The 23,893-nt window shown below is 36.4% G+C and overlaps 2 protein-coding genes and 1 long non-coding RNA gene across 5 annotated transcripts; 1 reads left to right on the forward strand and 2 right to left on the reverse strand.

The window, feature by feature from the left end:
• The first annotated feature begins 286 nt into the window (after positions 1-286).
• Positions 287-3,126, forward strand: LOC18432012 (violaxanthin de-epoxidase-like protein). Of its 2 annotated transcripts, none has more exons than XM_006842123.4 (3): positions 287-654; positions 1,177-2,076; positions 2,323-3,126. In XM_006842123.4, the coding sequence occupies exons 1-3, from the start codon at positions 388-390 to the stop codon at positions 2,728-2,730; spliced, it is 1,575 nt and encodes a 524-aa protein (XP_006842186.1). In that variant the 5' UTR covers positions 287-387; the 3' UTR covers positions 2,731-3,126. The 2 variants fall into 2 exon arrangements, with proteins under 2 accessions (XP_006842186.1, XP_088724369.1); XM_088868243.1 differs by having other exon boundaries at positions 352-654; positions 1,896-2,076.
• A 5,272-nt stretch (positions 3,127-8,398) lies between these two features.
• LOC148782141 (uncharacterized) lies at positions 8,399-17,398 on the reverse strand. The gene is made up of 2 exons (XR_016056427.1): positions 17,255-17,398; positions 8,399-8,830 (listed from the first exon to the last, which is right to left on the reverse strand). It is a non-coding gene; the product is annotated as an uncharacterized LOC148782141 (long non-coding RNA).
• Positions 17,399-18,242: 844 nt separating this feature from the next.
• Positions 18,243-21,859, reverse strand: NFS1 (nitrogen fixation S (NIFS)-like 1). Of its 2 annotated transcripts, none has more exons than XM_020665913.2 (2): positions 21,765-21,859; positions 18,243-20,098 (listed from the first exon to the last, which is right to left on the reverse strand). In XM_020665913.2, exon 2 carries the CDS (start codon positions 19,945-19,947, stop codon positions 18,718-18,720), a length of 1,230 nt encoding a protein of 409 aa, XP_020521572.1. In that variant the 5' UTR covers positions 19,948-20,098; positions 21,765-21,859; the 3' UTR covers positions 18,243-18,717. The 2 variants fall into 2 exon arrangements, with proteins under 2 accessions (XP_020521572.1, XP_006842185.2); XM_006842122.4 differs by having other exon boundaries at positions 18,243-20,136.
• Between the last annotated feature and the right edge of the window lie 2,034 nt (positions 21,860-23,893).

Below are 23,893 nucleotides of genomic sequence, written 5' to 3' on the forward strand. Positions count from 1 at the left end.
CCAATCCTAGCCCTATCAAGGCCTAACTAGGCCAAATAGAATGGAAGAAAATAAAAAATAAAAATTAAAGGGGAAAAAAAACAACAGGGTATGCCAAACCAAGCTGGCCTTGGCCTAGGCACGACCCGGCCTTACCCTCGGGCCGTGATTGCCGGCCCCCAGGCCACATTTTGAGGCTCACACCTTAGTTTTTTAGGGCCAAGTCGGGTATCCAGCCCATTGCCACCTCTACTTGCGAAGTATGCGGGCGCGGGCCCGGGCCTTGGCGTTCGAAAAGAGTTCCCCTGCACTTGTAGAGGTGAGAGATAGCAAACATGGCTGAAAAGAGACTCAAATAGTCTTTTCTTTTTCATCTAGAGAGAGAGAGAGAGCAAAAACTGATGAAACATGCTCCTCAATTCGGCTTATCCCTCTCTTAAACCCCCGCAGCAAAACCACTTCTGGTTTCACATTCCAAAAACCGCTGTCCCCAAAACCACCTCTCTTTCTCTTCCCTCTCCAACTAAAACCAACACCCAAAATCGTTTTCCTCAACAAACATTGGCGGTTTCGGCAACCCAACAAAACCACTCTGTAACAGTAGTTTCAATTGTTGGTGATGGGAGCTTTAGCCCTATCAAGAGCACACCTTGGGAGCAAGTCATGCTACACACTGTGAGTTATAAAAAATAAAATTTTCGTTTATTATTGGGCAATTTATAGTAGAAATTTAGATGAAAATTTACATCTATTATTGGGCAATTCATAGTAGAAATCAATTGAATCTTTCAGTACCCTTAAAGAAAACTAGATTTTACAGAAAATGGAAGGAGTTGGGATTTAAAGCTGGAGATTTCAGGGCAGAATTTATCTCAATTTCGTTTAAGAATTGGCAAAAACATTTAGTCTTAGATGGGTTTTTCCCACTCTTTAAAATTTTCAACACATAAAGAAAACTCATCAATTACAGCTGAACTTTGATCATATTTTGGCTTTATGGCCTCTCCCCTTTAATGAGTTATTTTTGGGTGTGGAAAATTTTCATAATTTTACCAAATGATATGAAAAATTGGTAAGGCCAATGTCACCAAAGTTATTTTATTTAGTATTAGTTATGGTTTTGCATTTAACTGATAGCAAAACCTTTTATCAAGTTATTTTTAAGCTGACCCACTATTTTTCCACGAAAATTAACAGGCAGATAGACTCAAATGGGTTGATGAAGGCTATGAAATGCTTGTATTCACAGACAAATTGCTAACGTGTAAAGATCAAGAATCAAATAATTCAGACATTAATAAAGCCTTACTCCAGGCAAACATCTTGGTTATTGTTGGTATTCAAAACCAAGCATCAATAGATTGGCTTCTAAAGAACACCAAAACAATCCCAAATGTTGTTTGCTTTGATTCATTTCCTCTCCTCACAAACAAGCTTGGAGGCTTACAAGTTCCAAGCACAGTTGCAGGAAACTTGGCAGAAAAAATTGCCGGGAAATTTCTCAATGGAAGATCCAATGAGGCTATAGATACCGCTAAAACTATTTCCAAGGCATGGAATCGTTACAATTCAGATGACATAAGATTCGTTATCTTGGTCATTATCAATGGCTATGTTAGGCCTGTCCCCATATTGCAAGGTCTTAGAGCAAAGGGGTTTTCGACCCTCAAATGTATGGCTAAGAATTGTAGAGCTGAAATCTTGGGTTGTTTATTGGACTCAAATTGTCGAAAAGCTTTGCAATGCTTGAATACTTGTGACCCAACGGACCAAGTGTGCAGTTATATGTGCATAGCCTCCTATGAAAGCCCCAAATTAGAGGCTTTTTCTCTCTGTGCTTTGCAAAAGCATAATTGCTTGGATTTAAGTGCTGAAATTCCTGAGAAACCGATAGTTTTTCCTCTTCGTGAGTTTAGAGGGGAGAAGCTGTCTCATGAAGTTGCTGAAGATCTGTTTGTTGGGTGTTTGGGGAGCTTCGAATGGAGTTGGAGGGTAGCAGCTGGTCAAAATCCGGCCTACGATCAATTCCCATGCCAATATCAATTGTTTTATAGAGGCAAAGCAAGAGGATCGTTTTGGTATGAGCCAGTATTCCAGGTAAAGATTCTTGTTGGTGTATAGGGAGATCAAAATTTTGCTCACACCAGAGAGGAAGAGAGGACTATGTTAGAGAAGGTTTTTTTTGTTTTCAAACTTCTTAATTCTCAGAGTATAAAAACACAAATCTTAGAACTTCACCAAGTCTATGATTATTATGAGTCTTGACTCATCCAATTGCCTAATTAACTCTCTGATTTCATTGAACCTTGAAGAACCGATTTCTAAACCTCCGATGTTTTTTAGGTGAGAACACTTGATGGGGAGATGGTATGGAGGAGACGACGATACCGAGTTCGGAGGGGTGATACTCCCGGAACATTTTTCTTCAGTGTATCAGATAATGGTGTGGTCTCAAAAGAATTCTGGACAATCATAGACGTTTGTGACGATCTTAGATGGGGCCTTTTCCATTACAAAGGGGCAGCGCAAGCATCTGGTCAATCTTATATAGGGGCTGTTCTAGTAACCCCAGATGGTAGATATCCTAGTGAGAATGGTGGCCAAAGACTAGCCAACGCACTAGAGAGATGCTATGTTAAGGAATGGGAGCTGTATAATGTTGATAATGGTTGTTGTCCACTGCCTCCTCTTGGATTGCCTCAAGGATCGAGCCTGCACCAAAAGCTCAACCCAGCATTTTCGGGTTCGTGATGTGCTAACACTAAGAGAATTGGGTGTGGTTCCTTGTTTACTATGCTCAATTGGGTTCTTGTTTCTCTCTACACACAGTTATATGGCTTGTCCACACACACAGTAATATGGCTTGTCCACACACACAGTAATATGGCTTGTCCATTAACCCTTCTAGGCCTGCCTTAAGGATCACGCCTGCACCACTCAGTTGGATTAGACTTCTTGGCAATCTCTCTCTCTCTCTCTCTCTCTCTCTCTCTCTCTCTCTCTCTCTCTCTCTCTGCTGTATCAAATTTTAAATCAAGTCTTCTTGTGTATTTCTCTCTCAGCTGTATCAAATTTTAAATAGAGTATTGTTGTCTAGTTCTAGCTTCACAGTGATGGAAATAAACAAGAGCATTTGTTTGCATAAAATCTATTTTGGACTTTTGATTTAGATATTTATTCATTTGTAAGTTTCTAATTCTCTGGGGAAGAAATTGGTTCTATGTGGATTCAAGTAAAACAGGCAACGAATTTGCTTCCTATGTTGCTATCCAATTTCAAGTCAGATCCTGAGCAAAACCTTTTATCTTTTGATGGACCTCGAACCAGAAACATCAACACCATACCTACACAATGCTTCGAAGCCTTAATTGACATGTTGGCAATTCAGTGATACCTGATTTTCTCAGTTAAAAAAGCTTTTGGAGAGTACTATTCTTCTTGTTCCTTTGCTTCTTACTGTGCATTTATGCTTCATTATGACCATTTAGTTTTTCTGGTTAGCATTGATCTTCTTGTTACTTTGTTTAACATACAGAAGTTTCAAACCAGAGCAGACCTTCTTAAAGTGAAGAAACCACACCTCAATTTCCCTCCATTTAGTGCCTATAAATATTGGATTAATTCCCTGGATCTGTGGGCCACCTGATTCAACCCTTTGTTTCACACATTTGTCTATGGGGCTGTTTTTGTCCCAATTGGCCTAAGCAATTCATCTAATAAGTATTCGCTGTAAAAGCAAAATTAGTGGGGAGTCTTATGTGGAAAAACTAAATTGAGGAGTTTATGTAATTTTTCCTAAATCTATTAAAAGATATTTATTAAGATACCCGATGCGGTATTTAACATTTTACACATTTGTCATTATTCCAATTCATGATCATGTGTCTTTTCATAGGTATTTTGAAATTTAATCAAATTACATGATTAAAGTGTATTCATCCCTCAAAGGTATTTTGATATATTTCCTATGTAGTAAAAAATGGGTTTATTAATAAGCAGGGCCAAGAACGGAGTACACTGACGAATAGCAAGAAGTGAGCCAAACAAAATCATCTACTATTTTAAATGGTCGTGGGAGAGAAATAATCATATTCATAACTAAGTGGTTTGTTAGCCTAACCATAATAGTTGGGAAAAGGTTCGGCTGATGAAGATGACAACTAAGTCGTCTACCCAACCCAAACTAGGACTAGTACATTGTGATAAAAATTGTACCAAAAAGGGAGACATCTTTATGCTGAAAGCAACCGAAAGAATTTGTTAAATTCAGTGTATGGAGAATTTTTTATTTTTTATTATTTATTAGGTAAATTAGTTAGGCCGAAGACCCTCTACCCGTTTTTTATTAATAAAAATTACACCATACTATTTTACAACCCTACAATAGAGTAATTTTTTCACATCATGAAGTAAAAGAAGTTTAAGAAAATTGGGGGGTCTGGAGCGTCAAATGATGGCCTCTGTAAAAACTGTAGTCTTTTTAGCAAGAACATCGATCATCATATTAGTTTCACGATAAACATGACAAATAGACCATAAGTGATTCTCAAGTTTAAACTTGAGATGTAAAGAAGATTTTTAACCTGTGAAATTATTTTGACATGCAAACAGTAATTCAATGAAAAAAGAAACAGGAATTGAAGGGTAGAAGGAGCAAACCCATGTATACCATTCCATTGATAAAAATCAATGAATCTTTGGGATTATTTTGTTGATGCATAAATATATCAAATAGTACTCAAGAAATTAACTATTTAACATCTCTGACATTTCTAAATTTAGATACAAGAGCTCCATATTTAATTTAAGCAAGTCCATCAAAGGAGAGAATTGAAATTTACAGGGGGCTACTTCCTAATTTTGCCCCTTTTTGCCAGGGAGACATTTTGATACATTATATTTTAACAATATAAAAGAATTAGTATATGCCCCAGTAGGAATAAAATGCACATTTGCTAGGAATAATATTAGGAGCTCAAACTTTAGAAACCTACTCAACTTAGAGACCAACCCAAAGTAAATAAAAAATAAAAAATCAACACATAATTTTAACTACATGAAAAGAATCATACCATAAGATTCAAGTGGTTATGATGAGAATATTGAGTGGTGCTTGATAAGTTTCTTTTTAAAGAGAACATATTTTTTTGAGTACCTAAATATCTACATTTAGGCAGTATGTGCAATTTTATGCCTGGAAAGAGAAAAAAGGGAAAAAGAATCCATTATACATAGAACACTACTTCGATTGGGACCATGCGGTGCTTATAAAATACATCCGGATATCGGGATATGGTATGACAATAAAAAAGAAGGAAACTGGTTTGATAGGGCTGAAACTCTTTCAAAACAAGTAAAACCTCACCTCATGACTCATCAAATATTGCAATTCAAGTAATAGAAAACTTTTACATCAATCGTCTTGGCTTAAACATTATGGTTGTGAAAAAAAATTAGATTTCAAACTCTAAAAATGATGTATATTGTAACAATTTATCTAGATCATCCATTTCGCCCTAAATGTTTATATATCCATAGATCCATAAGATCTGTACCATTTTTTTAGTTTTGAATTTCATTGTCGACATTAGAAATTGATTTTAGAGCCATCATGGATATATCCGTTGCCGAAATTGCTTTCTGGACAAGAGTTTATTTTGTTTTCATAAAACCTAGGTCTTATAGAAACCTCATCCAAAAAAATGGTTTGGGAGCACAAAACAATACATACACCATGCAGTTTTTATAAAGCCGAGGCCTTATTAAAAAGAAGTAAAGCCTCACCTTGAAATCTTGCCTGGATAACCCTTCAGGAATGGGAAATCCCTAAGAGAGCCCTAAAATCTATTTCTACTACGGATTATGAATTTTGTAGCTTACAAAATAGTACAAATCCAATAGATATATGAACTCTTAAAAATTGACAGTCTAAATAATATGTATATACACTATTTTTGAAGTCCTACTTTTTATTGAGAACCATAATGATCAAGGTCGAGATGCTTGATTTAAAAGTTTTCATACGGTAGAACCAGCGTTTTAAAAAACGTCGAGTCGAACCGGACTCGCCCGGTTCGACTCGGAAATCGTGAAAAGGGGACCGGATCGCCCAAAAAATCGGAAATCGTCCGGTTCTAGAGAGAACCGGACGATTCTGTATAGTGAATCGCCGATTCACTGTACGGAATCGGCGAGTCCTAACAGTGAATCGGCGAGTCCGTACGGTTTTTTTTTTTTTGTAATCCATGATAGATTTTTTTGTAATACTTGATCGATTTTTTTGTAATCCATGATCGAATTTTTTGGTTTTTTGTAACCCATAATAGAATTTTTTGTAATCCATGATCGAAATGTTTGTTTTCTTTTCTTGTAATCCATGATCGATTTTTTTGTTTTTTTTTTTTTTTTTGTAACCCATGATAGAATTTTTTGTAATCCATGATCGAATGTTTTGTAATACATGATCGAAATGTTTGTTTTTTTTTTGTAATCCATGATCGAAATGTTTGTTTTTTTTTTTGTAATCCATGATTGAATTTTTTGTTTTTTGCTTTTTTTGTAACCCATGATAGAGTTTTTTGTAATCCATGATTGAATTTTTTGTAATCCATGATCGAACTGTTTTTTTCTTTTTTTGTAATCCACGATTGAATTTTTTGTTTTTTTTTTTTTGTTTTTTTGTTTGTTTTTTTTTGTAATCCATGATCGAATTTTATGTAATCCATGATTGAATTTTTTGAAAATTTGTGATTTTTTTTTTTTAATCCATGATCGAATTTTTTTTTGTAATCCATGATAGAATTTTTTGAAAATTTGTGATTTTTTTTTTAATCCATGATCGATTTTTTTGAAAATTTGTTTTTTTTTTTTTTTTAATCCATATTATTCAAAGAGAAAATGAGAGAGATGATGATTCTGAGGCCACCCTATCCCAGCCATATTATTCACATATCGAGTCCCAACAGCAACAGTATAGGGATGAGCACGAAATACTGTAAATTAAATGCTGAATGGCGGTTCATGCAGGGAAAAAACATATCAATATTCGCATATTCATTCAAAAACATGAAAATTCTTAATGGAGTACCCTCATTTTTTATTGAATTCCTAAAAAAAAATATTTATAATGAATTTTAATAATTTTTTCGAATTTTTTTTAAGTTTTATTATGACCGATTCACTCAATTCCCGATTCGGATCGCCGATTCGTCGATCCGGATCGATTTGTTGGAAGCCCGATCCGGATCACCGATCCGTTTTTTAAACCATTGGGTAGAACTATAATTTTGGCTGAGTTTTAAGGTGAGCCTTTACTTTGTTTTTTGTAAGGCATTGGCCTTATTCTAACTTTTTCCTTCCTTAAATTTCCACAAAATTTTTAGACGGGAGATGGCACCCAAAATTTAGGGTGGCTAAAGTAAAGTCCAGTGTTTTAAAACCCCGCAATTTCTAAACTAAATTACCGATCCGTATGGAAATCTAGACCGAACCGGTTTTTCTATAGTATATGTCCTGACTCAATTCCTCCCTTGAAACTTTTTTTTTTTTTCTTTTTTTTTTTAAAGCTTGTCTAATGCTTTTTTTAGATTGCTACCAATTTAGACGCGATCATTCAGCAAATCTTATACGAATTTATAGATGAACAATCCATCCCACCAATTTAAAAGGAATCAGCATAATTTTCAAGCTTCGTATTCATAGCATGTGAAGCATCATATTGTAGTTTCATTTAATCTACCTCATAATTTCAAAACCCGGATTGGTGGGTGGATTATCTGCCCCATATGCCCGTGTTGGATAGCCAAATTGGTGATCTGGACTAGTTTTGGAAGACATAAATATTAGATAAGCAGAAAAGAAAAATTAAAAAAAATGATAGTGGGGGTTTTACAAGGAGAGCGGACCAAAACCAATTTTCCTAAAACCAATTAAATCCCAACCAATTAAAACCAATTAAATCTCAACCAATTCCCGATCCAAATCGTTGAATTTTAAAACATTGATTTGATTGCTAGAATATATTTCGAATAGAAATTATATCAATGAAACAAAAGAATTGTATGACATTCATAACCCTCATAATTGACAAGAAGTCGATGAACATCCCACGAAGGAAAAAGATTACAAATTCCCTCTTATAAATTGAGTGTTTCTTTAATGTACTCAACATTTTCTGACACTTATTACCCCTTACTCCACAATGTAATAACTTTTTATTTATGGGCATTTTAAATTATTAATCAAAGATTTTTGATAAAAAGAAAATATTTACTTAAAGATTTTTTATAAAAAAAAAATGTTTACTAACTGTAATGGAAAATGATATCATCTACATGAAATACAATACTATTCACATGAAGTATTAATCATTGATTTCTCACAAAAATATTTATTTTACCCATTCTAATGACCAAAAATATCCCTGTTCAAAAAAATTTATATTACAAAGCAAAGATTACGAGCATCCAATGAATATTAAGTATATTAAAAAAATACTTAATTTGTAGAAGTACCAAACAAAACCCTATATATAGTTGTATCTAGTCAACTTGACTACTGATTACTAAATTTATTACAATTAAGAGATTTATAAGTCCAAAAAAGCAAGAAAGAAATCAAAGATTACATAGTCATGTGAACGATCGTAAGGTCTAGTCGAGGGGCCCCTTGTTTGACTAGCTGATCAGCTTCACAATTCGCTCCTGTATAAACATGGGTGAATGAAATACATGGAGAGACAAAGATCAACAATTTGCATATACCGATAACTTCAATGGCACCGTCTACAAAAACTTGTGCTCCAACAAACTTTCCTTTCTATAGTCAAACTACAAAATCAGCTAGCCCACACCTTCAAAAAAGAAAAGAAAAGTACTACTCAGTAAACAAGATTCTATTATTTGTCAAAACGCCCACCACAAGGGTCATCTTGAACCAAGCCTCATCATCATCATTATCATCAAAGCCTTTTTTCAAGCTTCCAAAAAAAAAATAAAGTGAAATTCCCATAATATATGGAGTTGTTTGAAAATAAAGTGAAATTCCCATAAAATAAAGTGAAATTCCCATAAAATAAGAAAATAAAGTGAAATTCCCATAAAATAAAATGAAGCGCTTTACATAGTTCCTCGCAAATTTCTCTTTGCGAGAAGGCATCTCCCATAGGCCCCACAAGCTTTAGCTTTGCATCTTCAAATATCTCCATGAAAAAGCTTGAACAAAAGCAAAAATGCTTGATGCTGCAAAATAGTTCCATGCAATTTTCAGGCCGACCTAGCCCCACAAAAACTAAAAGATCCAAGTCTAACACTGTTGGATACCTTTATATGCTTGAGGTGGATAATTCTTCATAGAAATGGACCAAGGGGATTGAATGGTGTTAGTCATGGGAATAATGGTGGTTCATAATTATATAGATGGGTCTTGCATAAGCATTCCTCCCAATCACAAGTTCCCCTTTCACCTTTGAGCCCGGGCTTAATTCGTTAGTGCTTGATGATCTGCATCGCTATGTCCTAGGCTCAATTCCTACCAAGGTAGAGGCCCTCTCCCCACTAACTCACCCAAAAAAAAACTAACATTGAAGTTTCACCAACTAGAGATGATAGTCACGAAGCATGAAGAGAAGGATTGCTCCTTGCCACTCAATGTTCTTTGTCAGTTCAAAGTCTGCAGTTCAAACTATGCATCTTCTTTTCCATTTTGTCCCATAAGAAATCATTAGTTTCCATTGTTTCCTTGCTGTAATCAAGGGCAGTCCTCACACCTTTATATTTTTTGAGTTAAACTGATTGCAAGGCCAAAATTACAGAAGGTGGGGGTGACCCACAAAGGGTCACGCTATACAATTCCAGTTAGGCTCAAATAAAACAAAGAATGAGTAGAAAAGGGAGAGAACCACTCAGAAGAATAGAGGAGGTAGAGGCTTTAGGTCCCCAAGGTGGGACTAGACGTAGCCTAGTCAACTTATCAGCTGCTGAATTAGCCTCTCTAAGAACATGTTTCCAGACAATGTTAAGATCTCTGGTAACATACAAATTTTTTTTAAAAATGTCATCAAGTCACAATGGCCAATCTGAGCGATTAGAGGCCCAGGTGGTGATATTCTTGACATCTCCTTCCACCGTGAGGTCATGACTCGAGGGTACTACTCGAGACAGGAAAACAAAAATCTGACTTAGAAGGCATATATGGATGTGCATGATAACTGTTGAAGTCACTTTCAAAGGAAAGCCATATGAAAAGCACAGCTCAGACTTGTTACGCATGTGATTGCTGTAAATGGGTAGGACCCCAATCAAAATCGAATCCATATCTATAATCTATTCTTCAATTATGTGTCTTCTTTTCATCATCAGCATCAACAGCCCCTGCGTTGTCTTTACGCTGGTGCCATCAACCCTGCCTTGCCTCTAAACCAACCATACCTCAGGATATATAGCTCATGGAATCCCTACATTCCTTCTAGATTATAGAAGGCATTTTATTCAGGAAATAGCATTTTCTCTTCCTAATGAACCACTGGTTTCAATATGTTATTTTCAGTGCTAGATCTCTCTGCATAACTGCACCCACTTCTACTTCCTATGTGATTAACTGTTTAATACATGAATGGATAGGTGCTTTAGAATGGATGAACTCACAATACCTCTTGAGAGTTTTTGACAGAACTCAAAAGGCCTGGGAGAAACCGAGGACATTAAAATTTTCAACCAATTTAGGAAGCTCTAAGCTTGAATAGATTAACTAATTCAAAAATATCTGAACTTCATCAGAACAAGCAATGCTGAAGGGAAGAGCATTGTTATAATCCAAAAGAACATGCTTGCAAATGAGAGATACGAGTTAAAGCATTAAATACATAACCCGGCATCCAATCTGAATCTCTTGTTTCTTTACCACTTGCATTGGTAAAGAAATATAAGGGCTGAAGCATCGCCTAAATCTGGCAATCCTGACATAATTTGCACTTCATCTTATCCCAAAAGATTGACATGTGAACACTGAACAGCCTTACAGTGATTTATCAATCAAGACATGATTTGAGAGTTTGCAGAAACATGACATCACAGATATCATTTTCTTGAAGAAATTCTGATTGTATTGAGCATAAAAAGTTCACATGGATTCACTTGCAACCCACAAATGCTAGTGCAGTTCTTACTAAAACCAAGACCTCATCGACCATAGCCAAGGAAAGTTAACTATAACAGCAAAACTGATAACGGATCGAAGAATTACTTATGCACCCTTATGATTTACTGAAAGAACAGGCTCTAGATGGTACACAGATGTTACCAAGCTTGGACAAATCAGGCGTGTCCACTTGGACACCGACACCTGCATTACCCCTGACTGGCCCAAAACCACCCCAAACTCTGGGGCATATAATATATACAGTAAGTCTACGGTATACTGGAGAATACTGTACATGCTTGCCCAATTAGTATGAACCTTGGGCAAGTCAGATTTGGACGAGTCGCAGGCTTAACCAGGTTTCTGTGCTTGCCTGAGTACTGCACACATCAGTTTAAAGGGGGTGCGAAAATCCGTCCCCCTTTTTTCTTTGCTTTCTTCAATTTAAGACCTTGGGTTTAGCTATTTGTGACTAAGTTGAGTCCTTCTTAAAAGTTTAACCTCATTTATTTATTAGAAATATTAGGAGTGAAAAATCAGATTTGATAGATTTTTGGATCCAAAAATCCAGCCAAGTTCTTGCCAGAGTTTGAAAATTTGTGATTTCATCGATCTTCAATGAAATTTGATCCCTAAAAACCATCAGCCAAGCTTGAAACTAACCTCATTTAAACTTCAACATTTGGCAAGAGCAGAAGGCTCAACAAATCCAAGCGCCACCTCCAAATCCTAGGTTTCCTACAAGCAGTGTTCAAAACATGAAAAACTTGGCCAACTCAGTCGAGAGTCAGACCAAAACTAGCTAAGCTACAGCTAACCCACGAAGTTTGTGAGTGTTCAAAATTTTGTTAAAAAGTTAAAAACGAAAAAGCATCTAACAGGGGATCCAGACCTAGTGGGTATCCAAGTTTAGACTACATGACTATCACATCACAAAGTACCATTTGTCGCGTGCCATTTATGTGACAAAAAACACACAAATACACAGCACATGAACACACGCGCACATACACACAAACAAAACTTGGGTATACTGGACTACTCCAATTGACTTCAAGTTTTTCTGACTAAAAGACAAGCTCTACTCAGTGCCTACAAGTACCTGATCCTAGCCGATCTTCAACATCAGTTTGAGCACTATGTCATGTAGAAAAATCAAACACTTCTGGAATAGGAACAAAAGTGGAGATCCATATCGTGGACTTGGGCCCAAATAGTTTGCTGCTAGACGCAACAAATCATTCTGCTAAACATGGTGCAGGAGACGCAACAAATCATTTTGCTTTTCTATGTAGACTGAACATTTTACTGTGGATCACAAGATTAAAATAGATGGATGCCATGCCAGTCTATCTTCAATTGACTTCAAGTTTTCTGACTAAAAGACAAGCTATACTCAGTGCCTACAAATACCTGCCTGTCATTTGCATCCTAGCCGATCTTCAACATCAGTTTGAAACATGGTGCATGAGACACGACAAATCATTTTGCTTTTCTATGTAGACTGAACATTTTACTGTGGATCACAAAGATTAAAATAGGTGGATGCCATGCCAGTCTATCTTGCTCTTCACTCCAAATAAACCTCCACTTTATGTTCTTAATTGCACGAGATCAAACTAGAAATATTAAAAAAGTAGAAGCTCCTTAATTTTATTATGGCATACCAGCCCCTACAGACTGAATACATCATCATCATGCTTTCCTTTGCATGAGGGTTAAACTGTATAGAATGATGAGAATTTACATGCCAAACCAAACAGCTGCCTGCCAGCAATAAGCCAAACCTAAATGCAGTAGACTCATCCAATCAGCTTGCATGTGTCCATAGTGCAATGGCTCTTGTAAACAAGACATTTTGGAAACAGGCACAAGACATCACGAAAAGGATTCCCATTTATCCATGCAATGCACAAGATCTACAAAATGTGTACAATTACAAACACAAAAAATGACCACCGAAAAATAAAGAATCATAAAAGCCAAATAAAGTTCCATACTATTGCACAATTCATTTTTTTTCATGCTAATTTTCAGTCCCACCTCCGCAAATTCCTAAGCAAATAAACTTTCCTCTATACACTTGTACAGCCTGTTGTTCTAAGTTTACTTCTTTGAAAATATTCTAAATACTTGCCAATGATTCAATTCAAACAAGTAAGTTAAAAAACTGATCGGTGACCCATATCAGGAACCCCAAAAACCGGTCCGGATTAGTAAATCGCGAGTCCGGATCACTGTTTTGCTGTGCGGAAAAAACAATGAACCGGCAAAAAACACGTGAAAAAACAGTGAACCGGACAAAAACCAACCCGAATCCTTGAATTGGTGGTCCGGATTGCCGTTTTACTGTAGAGAATCGCTATTTTACTATGCAGAACTACCGGTTCCCTTCTACATTCAGCCGTTTTCTTATATATATGTGCAGAACCAAAATGGGGTGTCCGATTCTCCCCGGATGACTCCGTACGATCCCGGCGTCTTTTAAATCACTGGTTCAAACACCATCAAGCTAGACAAGACTAGAGAGATATCAGTGACCAATTCACCAAAAAAAAAAAAAAATCATAATATGCATACAATGCATATCAACTACCAGAGAATTGGGAACTAGAAATCAAGCAAATGTGTAATAACTCCATAATCAACAAAGTTGACAGAAAATAAGGCACCGGATTGGTAGAACATGTTTGTTGCTAAATCAAACTTTCAACTACTCCACCACCGTTCAATGAACAATCACCAAAAACAAAATGGGACAGAGGCAATCCATTAAATCCATCCTTCAACAAATTAGACCGATAATATACAGTCTGCAGTGTCATATTATTATCTGAACACTTGAACACTGAAAATTCATTCTTTAAGAATTTTTGGACAAATTCCTCCACAAAAACATAAAGCATGTATATATAACATTCAGAACAGTCACCTTGCCAATCATCCCTAGATGAAGAATCAAACAAACTCCAAGTCCAACAACCCAATCAGTGCCCCAAACATCAAAGATAGCTCCATATATCCATTGCCTGTTACATTATTTCAGATCAAGATTGAGAATAGAGCATGATTTCTTACATGTTGCTTTGTCTCTACAAGTAGCTAATGGAAGTTGAAATCAAGCTCTAGCCTTCAATTTCTAGACCAGAGTGTCGAGACTGCCGAAGGCCAAAAATACACAATGGTTAAACTAGAGGGTGAAAGGAACTGCAGCATCGTAAAAGATTACTAGAAGGACACGCACGAGCAAAAGATCCATATGGCATATCGACTCGAAGAGCATCCAGTTTAACAGCCTCAATCAGCTTACATATGCAAGTATGGTTAAGGGGCCACCATTGCAGCAATTGGGAATACCGGCCAAGGACTATCTAAAGCAACGAAAGTAAAGCAACCAAAAACAACAGCTTATGATAAGTAAAAAACTTTTAATTTGCAGCCTAAACCACCCTGCATTGCTTTTCATTAGCAGAGTTTACAGATACGCATGGTCGGGAAGATTTCCGTTCTAAGAATACCATGATTGACTGAAACAACCTGCACATGGACGGATATCTTATAGAGTAAAACTTTTAGCCCACTAAGCACAAAGCTATGGATTCCAAACCTATATCATGACGGACAGGCATGCTGGAATTTTTTGACTATGAGCAGCCCAAAGGCTATTATGTGTATCACCACAACAAGATTTATCTAACGAAATCAACAAGTGGCAACTTCTAAGATGAGTACAAGAGAAGAAGCAAAACCTAATGTATGGCATCTCCCAAGCCCCCAAACTAAGTTTTTATGCCGCAATTTTTACCAAACCATCAAACCTGAATTGTTCTTGTGGTAACCCCCACTTTCAATAAGTTGAATGACCACATGATACATGCAACCATTTCTAGCATGCATTATCTGGTAGAGACCAACCAAATTTTAAATGCTATTAAAACACTTACTATTTATACCATAGCAAGCTACAGAGCAAATTTATGTCCTTGCTGGAATGTTTTTCGAGATTGCAAATTAGGAAGCATGTTTTTTTTGAGAATGTTGACTTTATATTGATACAGTAAAGAGATACAACAGAGAAAGATACAAAGATGGGCATTCCCCAAGACAGGGTGCCCAGTATAACGACCTAAGAAAAACAGGGGACACTACAACGCAACCAAAAAGGGAGGGGATGAGCGCTATGGGGAGAGTTGAGACTAGCTCCCTCCCTGGCCAAGGCATCTGCCTCAACATTAGCTTTGGGATAAGTGTGTCTCCAGGAGACTTGGATACTACCACACAGGTGGGCAATTTCTTGAAAGATTTTGTCTAGTCTCCACGGGCAGGGAACAAAGAAAGAAGCCCAGGCGATAGTGTTGCTGGAGTCCCCTTCTACCGTCACTCTGGTGTTCCATTGGGGCTGGAATCTTCTAAGACCCTCCAGTACAGCCTTAGCCTCTGCTACTGTGAAATCGACGACACCGATTGGTAAGGCGAAAGAGAGGAGAGTGCCAATCTGAGTCCCTATACAGATCTCCGATGCCTGAAGGGCCTGGGTTTCCAAGAGAGCAACTGTCGAAATTTAACTTAATAACCCGTGATCTGGCGGTCTACATAAGGAAGCGCGAGAAATTCTATGAGGTCTAAGTTGCAGCAGGGTTTGCCAGTGGTGATGCAAGTTTGAAAAGGAGAAGATGGAGAAACTGTGATGGTTGAGGACCCATAAAGTAACTCATGCCCTACCTTTTTCAATAAGGGCTGGGACGGAGGCTAGTTCCCCCTTGAACGTCCTACTATTCCGATCGATCCAAATTGTCCAAAGAGTTGCTGAGATGGAAGCTCTCCAAAGGAGGTATCCAGACTTTTTCCAAGGAGTTCTAAGGCAAAAAGAGAAGAGATGGAGGACCGTTTGGGGAGTGACCCAAATCCAATTGAAAAGGAGGAGAAGGTCCAACCAAAGGGCAATGGCGACCTCGCAGTGCATAAATAAGTGGCTATTAGATTTTTGGGCCTTGAGACACATTATATATCTGTTGGGCAGGGGATGGCCCCTGCACTGAATGTGGTCTAAGGTCAGGGCCCTCTCATGGATGACTAGCCAGGTGAAGAATTGGATTTTGGGAGGCAGGAAAAGTGCCACGCCTTGGTGACAATGGAGGGGGGGAGTACGGGAGGGTGGGGGCAGCATGTTGAGAGGTTCCAATGCATTAAACACTGATAGCCTCAAGGTGAACATGAGAGATGATCTACATATGAGACATGATTTCTCTCAAAAAGAAATAAGGGAAGCTTTTCCTGCCCGGACTAATACCAATTTCTAAATCCTATGGAAGTTGATGCTAGCAAGCCAAGTTCTAGAAAATCAATGTTGTGGGCAGAAAGTCCCTCAACTTTACGGAACAAGATGCCTAATTGTGGACAATATGAAATCCATCATCAAGAATGACTACGGGATACTGAGTACTGAATAATGCAATATTTGGAATCTAAAAGCTAACGTAATGAAACCAAGTGTTTCAAGATGGCAGTGTAGGTCTGAAACTTAATTGCAAATTCAGAGAGCACCAAGGTGAAAGAAGGAAAAATATACTCGACACTAGATGTTATAGGCTAAAAAATTTAAAGCAACAATCACAACTTTGAAGAGCTACGATAATGAATAAAGGACACAACTGCCAAGATTGCAATAAGAGAAGCATGAAAGTGTTTCAAGATTGCAACAAGAGAAGCATGATAGAAAACTTCAAACACGTTCTCAAGGTCAAGTAAACATGAAAATAATCTAAAAAAAGACTTGCTTTAGATAACCATATGCAGTCCCAGCCACAACTTTGCCTTGATTTGTAATTGAGGAAGCCAATTTATACTATTAATATCCTATATTGGAATATTCATACATATTGCATGTACAAACTGTTCAACATAGATGAAAAACAATCTTCCGAGTCCAAAGAGAATTTTGTAGGCCCTCGATAACAAAAACATAGAAACCCACCAGCTAGACAAGGCGAAAGATATTTATTTTTCTGCTATTTAAAAACAATTTTGGAGGCACAGAATTCCACTGACAAGAAAACAGTTCTCAGCTCTGTAATGGACAGCCTACAGAGAAAACTACAGAGAAATAGAACACAAGATTAGATTAGAAAACAGTTCTCACCTCTGTAATGGACAGCATACGGAGAGATAGAACACAAGATTCACCATTCAATTTAACCAGAGCGAGGGAAATTTGTTATCTCTACAACTATTGCCATGGAATTTGCTACCTTCTGGTGTCCGGAGGTGATTGAATTGGCCGTTCCTAGCACAGACAAAATCCCAGCCCTCAGTCATTCTATGAAATCATGTCCTCAGTTATATTAAATCGACCATTCCCAGCATTTTTCTCCTTCCTGATTTTCCTGACATGAATTCTGAGGTCCAACCTATCTTTTGCAAGCTAAAAGTGAGTCACCGCATTACAAAGTCCCGCCACTAAAGTACCACATGGAAGTATATCATAAAGAGCCCTACCATGCTACCATGTGAAGAAACAGCCAATAACTCCAGACTATATACATGGCAACTCATACAAAAAGAACTACCTCCAAACAAGAATAACACGCATACTTGATCCACCTGGAAATGTGTACTTAAGTATATGATGTGACTGACAACATACATAAAATAGTGAGCCAGGTTATGGCTAATGGGAAACAACATGATTTTTGAAGTGCCCTTCCTAGAAAATTTATGTTTACCTGCAGGTTTCAAACCCATATGTTTTTTCTTATTGGTCTTTTTGCAACTTCATGGCATCTACTAACATTAGACATGGCCTCAAATTTAATTCAATGGATACTAGAACAAAAAAAGTATTCATATTTTCTCCCATTCTAGAAATGGTGAGACTAAAATGAGACAAAAGGAATTGGAATACTCAGTCACATAAATGCCAAACATGCATAGCACAAAAATCAACTACAAAAGAAGCACCCTTTAATGAATCAACCGATGGAAGTTATGACATCTCCACCAAGTAAAATTCTGTAGCGAGGAAAGACATTTGCCCATCATATAATCCGTACTTATACATACCAAAGATATATATCAAGAATCCAAACAAATGAAGAAAGAAAATAAGAAGAAGCATTCCACATACAATAGAACAGAAACTGCATCTTTCCACTTAAATGACCCATTCAGTGAACACTATAGCATAGTTTCATCAACTCAAATTTATCCTTGCTTGTATTTACAGAAATTAAAAGATCATACCAACACCAAAACATAAATCTCACAGATTTCAACTACAAATATTAACAAATAGTATAGGAAGTCAAATTCCATACATCCTGAAACAAAGGGGAGAAACAATAAAAGTCTATTCACCCAATTGTCAGCTTTTCAAGCAATAACTTACTACTGGGATGGCTAATGGACCCAGTTACCATTCTTCTTAACCAGCAAGCATCTTGCAAATATGTGAAGTGATTCAAAACTGTGTGTTCACCACCACTGCACCACCACTACCCCTTCATCTAGTGCTCAAAAAAGCAAGCTTCATTGCCCTAGGGGCCAGAAAACTTCCACTACCTCATAAAAAAAAATTAGTACCAAGTGATGATCTTTATGGATATCCTAATGTTGTGCCCACTGTATACTCTTGATATCGATCCCGTCCTTCACCATCTCATAAAGTGGGCTCATCTCCCTCAACTTCTCGACCTGATTCACAGTAAGCTCTACTGCTCTATCAATTTCCTCCTCAGTTGTGAACCTTCCCATCCCAAACCTGATGGAAGTATGTGCCATGTCCTCATCCACCCCCAACGCCCTCAACACGTATGACGGCTCCAAGCTTGCACTCGTGCATGCACTCCCACTGCTCACTGCCACCTCCTTCAACCCCATCAATAAACTCTCACCTTCAACATAAGCAAACGACAAATTCAAATTCCCCCAATACCTGTGCTCTTCACTGCCATTAATAACCACACCATCGAGTCGAGAACGAATGCCATTTAGTAATCTTTGTTGCAGGACCTGCACATGTTTAGAGTCATACTCCATTTCCTTAACCGCAACCTCACAGGCCGCTCCCATCCCAACTGCCAGTGGTGTAGGTACCGTCCCACTGCGGAGTCCTCGCTCCTGACCGCCACCACTCATTTGGGGCTCAACTCGAACACGAGGCCTTCGTCGTATGTATAGAGCCCCAACGCCCTTCGGACCATAAATTTTGTGAGCGCTAAGTGACATGAGCCCAACCCCTATTTCCTGAACATCCACAGGGATTTTACCGAGGGCTTGAGCAGCATCAGTGTGAAGCACGATGCCATGTTTCTTACATATCTGCCCGATCTCAGCCATCGGTTGCACGACTCCAATCTCATTATTGACCGTCATGATCGAGACCAAGCCGGTGTCTGGTCTGATTGCTGCCTCGAGATCACTCAATTTAACAAGCCCATCGCTCCCTACAGGGAGATACGTGACATCAAAGCCTTGCTGCTGGAGGTGCCGGCATGAGTCAAGAACACACTTATGCTCTGTTTGTGTGGTTATAACATGGCGCTTAGACTCCTTATGAAATCTCATGAATCCCTTCACAGATATGTTGTTCGACTCCGTCGCCCCAGACGTGAACACAATTTCCTTCGGGGATGCATTAATCGAGGCGGCCACTTGCTCACGTGCCCGCTCAACTGCCTGTTCCGACTCCCATCCATACAAATGAGTCCGCGAGTGGGGGTTTCCATAGTGAGAGACAAAGTAAGGGAGCATGGCGTCCAAGACGCGAGGGTCAACAGGAGAGGTGGCTTGCATGTCCAAGTAGAGAGGACGGCCTGATATCTTCACACCCTTCATTGAGATGGCCCCGGGTTCTTCTTCATTGTAGGCTGTGCTGGTGCTGCTTTCTAGTGCAACAGCTGTTGCTGAGTAAGGTTGAATTAGGGTTTTCAGATGAGTTAGGGCTGGGGCTATGGTTTTTGAAATGGAGGTGGTTCGCCTCAGGGAGCTGCTCATAATCGACATCAGGCGGACTCAGAGAGAAACCTAAAATATATTAAATCGGTTAATTAAAATAAAATGGTCAAAATCAGTTAATTAAATTCTGTAATTTTGGAGGAAAGGCTAAAACCTTTATAGATAAATGATGGATATCCCTGCAAACCCTTATTTCAAACTCTTCAAAACCCCAATTTTATAATAGTTGAAAACCCTAATTAATTCGAAGACTTGTAAAACCCTTGAGCATTTGTAAAAAAATTTATACCATAGATCATAGAAGATTTTTTCTTTAAAAAACCTCATTTCAAGCTATTCAATCTATAATCGAATGATTTAGGGGTAAAATCCTATTTCATGTTATGTAAAACCTAATTGCAGAAAAAAAACCCTAAACTCAAAGACAGACCCTAAAAACCCTAAATTACGAGGAACACCCAAGAAAGAAAATCACAAATTCAAAATAAACATTTATTTCGAAGAAAACCTAAAATATTTGACCAAATTATATAATTTCAAAGGAAAATTCAAAAAAATTCAAACATAATAGAAGGTTTTTCCTGTAAATCACTATTTATATATTTTTTTGAGAAACCTAAATCACAAATTTCAATCACTCCAAGGCCCTAATTTTAGAGAAATTATGAATTGGTTTAAAAGTTTCAGAGGAAAACCCTATAGGAAGTCTAATGAGTTCAATGCTTTGCAAACCCTCAAGCTATATCAATTTTTCTGTAAATAATTCAAAATAGTTTGATTACTTCTATAAAACCCCCAGTTTACAGTGAGTTGAGAAGTTTGAGATAAGGCAAAGCACCTTGAATCAATATTGTCAAGACCAGACAGGCTACCAAACTGGCAAGGGAACTGCCCAACCTGGACCAGTGAGACCGGTCCAAGAAATTAAAATATAATTAAAAAAGTAAACTAAGGAAATTTTGGGGAAAAACTGAAAATTCATATCTGTTTTTTACTTTTTTTCTGTCCTTTTATTTCGGTTTTCCTTTCTTTCTATTTTTTTGCACGTTTCTGTTTTTTTTCATTTCCAAAATAATTATTTTCATTCTCTGATGTTTTACAAAATCCAAAAATGCAAAGTAAGAAAAACAGATGATTCTCTGTGTTTTTTCCCCAGTTTTTTGCATTTTTCCAAACGAAGATTGAAAAAGTAAAAAACAAAAAAAAAAGTTCCAGTCATATTTCTGTTTCGGTTTTCGCATTTTCGGTTCATTTTTTTTATTAATAGCTTTTACAACAATACAAAATCCCTTGCAAGTTGCAATTTAAAATCCAAACGTATATTAAAAAAAAAAAAGTGCACCACAGAAATTTCCTTCCTATTTTGGATTTCTGTATTTACGTTTCAAGAGCTTCTAAAAATTTTAATTGTAAAAGCCCTTGAGAGTTACAATATCAAAACCATATAGATAAAAAAACAACAAAAGCCCGGAAAATAAAAGTTTTTTTTTTTTACATTTTCGAGTTATATCTTGAGGGGCTTCAACAGATTCTAAGAGCCCCTAAAAAAACCTAAACTGCAACTAAAAAAAAAAAAAAAAATATTTCTCAATTCGTAAAACCCTAATTTCTCAAACCCAACAGGGCAAAAAAATAAATTTTTTTCACTAATTTTCATATTTTCTAAAGTAAATGCTAAAGTGAATAAAAAAACTCACCGGAAACTTGGTCGGAATCTCACAGCGTTGGCCGGAAATCACACCGTCAACTTTCCAGTGGAGGCTAGACCACTTGAACACCAAGAGAGAGTATCGAATGAACTTGACTCTTCAATATCGTTTTTATAGAGGCCATGACTTCTAATATTTCTGTTTTGCCCTTTCAAGAATCTTTTCTATATAAAGCCTGGGTTGATTTATATAATACGTGGCATCTCAAATGGGTGACCGCTTCGAAGGGGTGCGGTCCATCTAAAAATCACAACATGGATATTTCTCTAGAAAAATCTTTATATAAGTGTAAGGTGTCAAACAATCAAATTAAGCGTACCTCAAAACTTCATTTGGAAATGTTGTTTTGAAGTTGGATAACCCTCATTTTGGTCATCTCGACCTCGAGATAATGTATGTATGAATGTGAGAAAATAAATAACTTTCAAATCTTAAAAATAGTGCATCTTGTAATATATTGTCTAGATCGTTAATTTTTAAAAAAAAATTAAATGTCCATAGATCTGTTCAATCTATATTATTTTAAAATTTTATAATTAAAAATATGAATAAATTGTTAGACCATCATAAAGGTTTTTTATACTGAAACAACATATTTCTATACTATTTGAAGATGCATCCTACTTTGATTGTTTAAGGCCTCGATCTTATACAAACCACACCTATGTCATAGAGATGTGTATATCTCTCTCAAATGGATAAATGTCTCTTAACCTCAAACAAAAAGACACTAATGTGTAAGATCTCTGTCTCACATACTACAATATAAGATATCTGATTTCTCTTTCATATAACATTTCTCTCACACACATTATTAGATAAGATTTATCTTTCTCAACCGTGTGTATAGCCCAAATTAATTGTAAAATTAAGATAAAAATATGTTAATATTTGTTTTATTCAACATTACGTAAATTTTATCCATAATTTATCATTTTTATATTTATACTAAGTTCTTTTTGGTGGTTCTAAAATTGGCTTGATCTTCAAGATCCCAGTTTTATTTGTGGATTTTCATATCTTAGTGGAGGCCATTTTTTAAAATCTTTTCCCTCATAAGATTTTGGGATTTTCAATATTTGAATTCAACAAAATTCATTATCTAGCGGGAAAATGATATTTTTGTAATGTGTAAATAGAAAATTTTGGAATTTTTGAAATCTAAAAATGTTCAGGGATGCTAAAATGTAATTTTTGGATTTTGAAAATCCAAAATTGATTTTGAAATTGTTGGGACACTACATAGAACTTTTGGATTTTAAAAATTTGAAATTTTAATTTTCAAATAAATTTTAGATTTTCAAGATCTAAAATTGTTGTTTCAAGATCTGAAATTGTCGGGACACCTTCTTTTTGGATAAATATAAATGTCAGGAAACATTTTTTCACATTTTTTGAATTTTTAAAATCGAAAAATATAATTTTCAAAATCTAAAATTGTTGAACCATTTTTTTTTTGCGGTAAATACAATTGTTGGGACGCTAACTTTTTTTTGCAATTTTTTGGATTTTTAAAATATTGACATTTGATTTTCAAAAAAAAAATTATATTTTTTAATTGTTGGGGGATATTACATCGTTCGTGATTGGCAAGAAAGGAAAAATGGCCACTAATAAATTATTACAAATCATATTTTCTTGTTCATAATTTTTTATTTGCGCTTGTAGGTCATTTTTTTTTTTTTTTCCTTTTTTTTTTGTGTGTCTTTTAATTTATTTTATTTTAGTTATCGTTGTATTTACATGTTAAAGCAAAAGAGTTATTTACTCTGCCTCAACAGTATCCTTTCACATTAGGTTAAGTTGTTGAAATTTAGTTACTTGTTTTTTTTCTTAAATTAAGGAATTCCTTTAAAAAATTCCGTCCAAATGCTAATTAGTAAAGTTTATAGTTATTTTCTTAAGAAAAACATCAGACTCATTAAATGGGTGGGTTTGTACGTATTTTGCCCTTGTAAAGTAAGGCATTTACATGCAAAACCAAAGTTCCATGCATTTCACTCTAAATTTGAGTTTTCAATTTTTTTAAAACTTTTTTATATTAAATTCTTCACTTTTCAAGTCTTTTTTGGGTTTTTGTATTTTTATTTTATTTTATTTATTTTATTTTATTTATT

The sequence above is a fragment of the Amborella trichopoda genome, chromosome 5 (genome assembly GCF_054954075.1).
Source record: "Amborella trichopoda isolate Santa Cruz 75 chromosome 5, AtrichopodaSantaCruz75HAP2 v2.0, whole genome shotgun sequence".
Classification (NCBI taxonomy): Eukaryota; Viridiplantae; Streptophyta; class Magnoliopsida; order Amborellales; family Amborellaceae; genus Amborella; species Amborella trichopoda.

Coding starts and splice junctions, on each gene's coding strand:
- LOC18432012 (XM_006842123.4), top strand. CDS start 388: ATGCTCCTCAATTCGGCTTATCCCTCTCTTAAACCCCCGCAGCAAAAC. Junction 655..1,176: donor AGCAAGTCATGCTACACACT/GTGAGTTATAAA, acceptor GAAAATTAACAG/GCAGATAGACTCAAATGGGT. Junction 2,077..2,322: donor GGTATGAGCCAGTATTCCAG/GTAAAGATTCTT, acceptor GATGTTTTTTAG/GTGAGAACACTTGATGGGGA.
- NFS1 (XM_006842122.4), bottom strand. CDS start 20,115: ATGTCGATTATGAGCAGCTCCCTGAGGCGAACCACCTCCATTTCAAAA.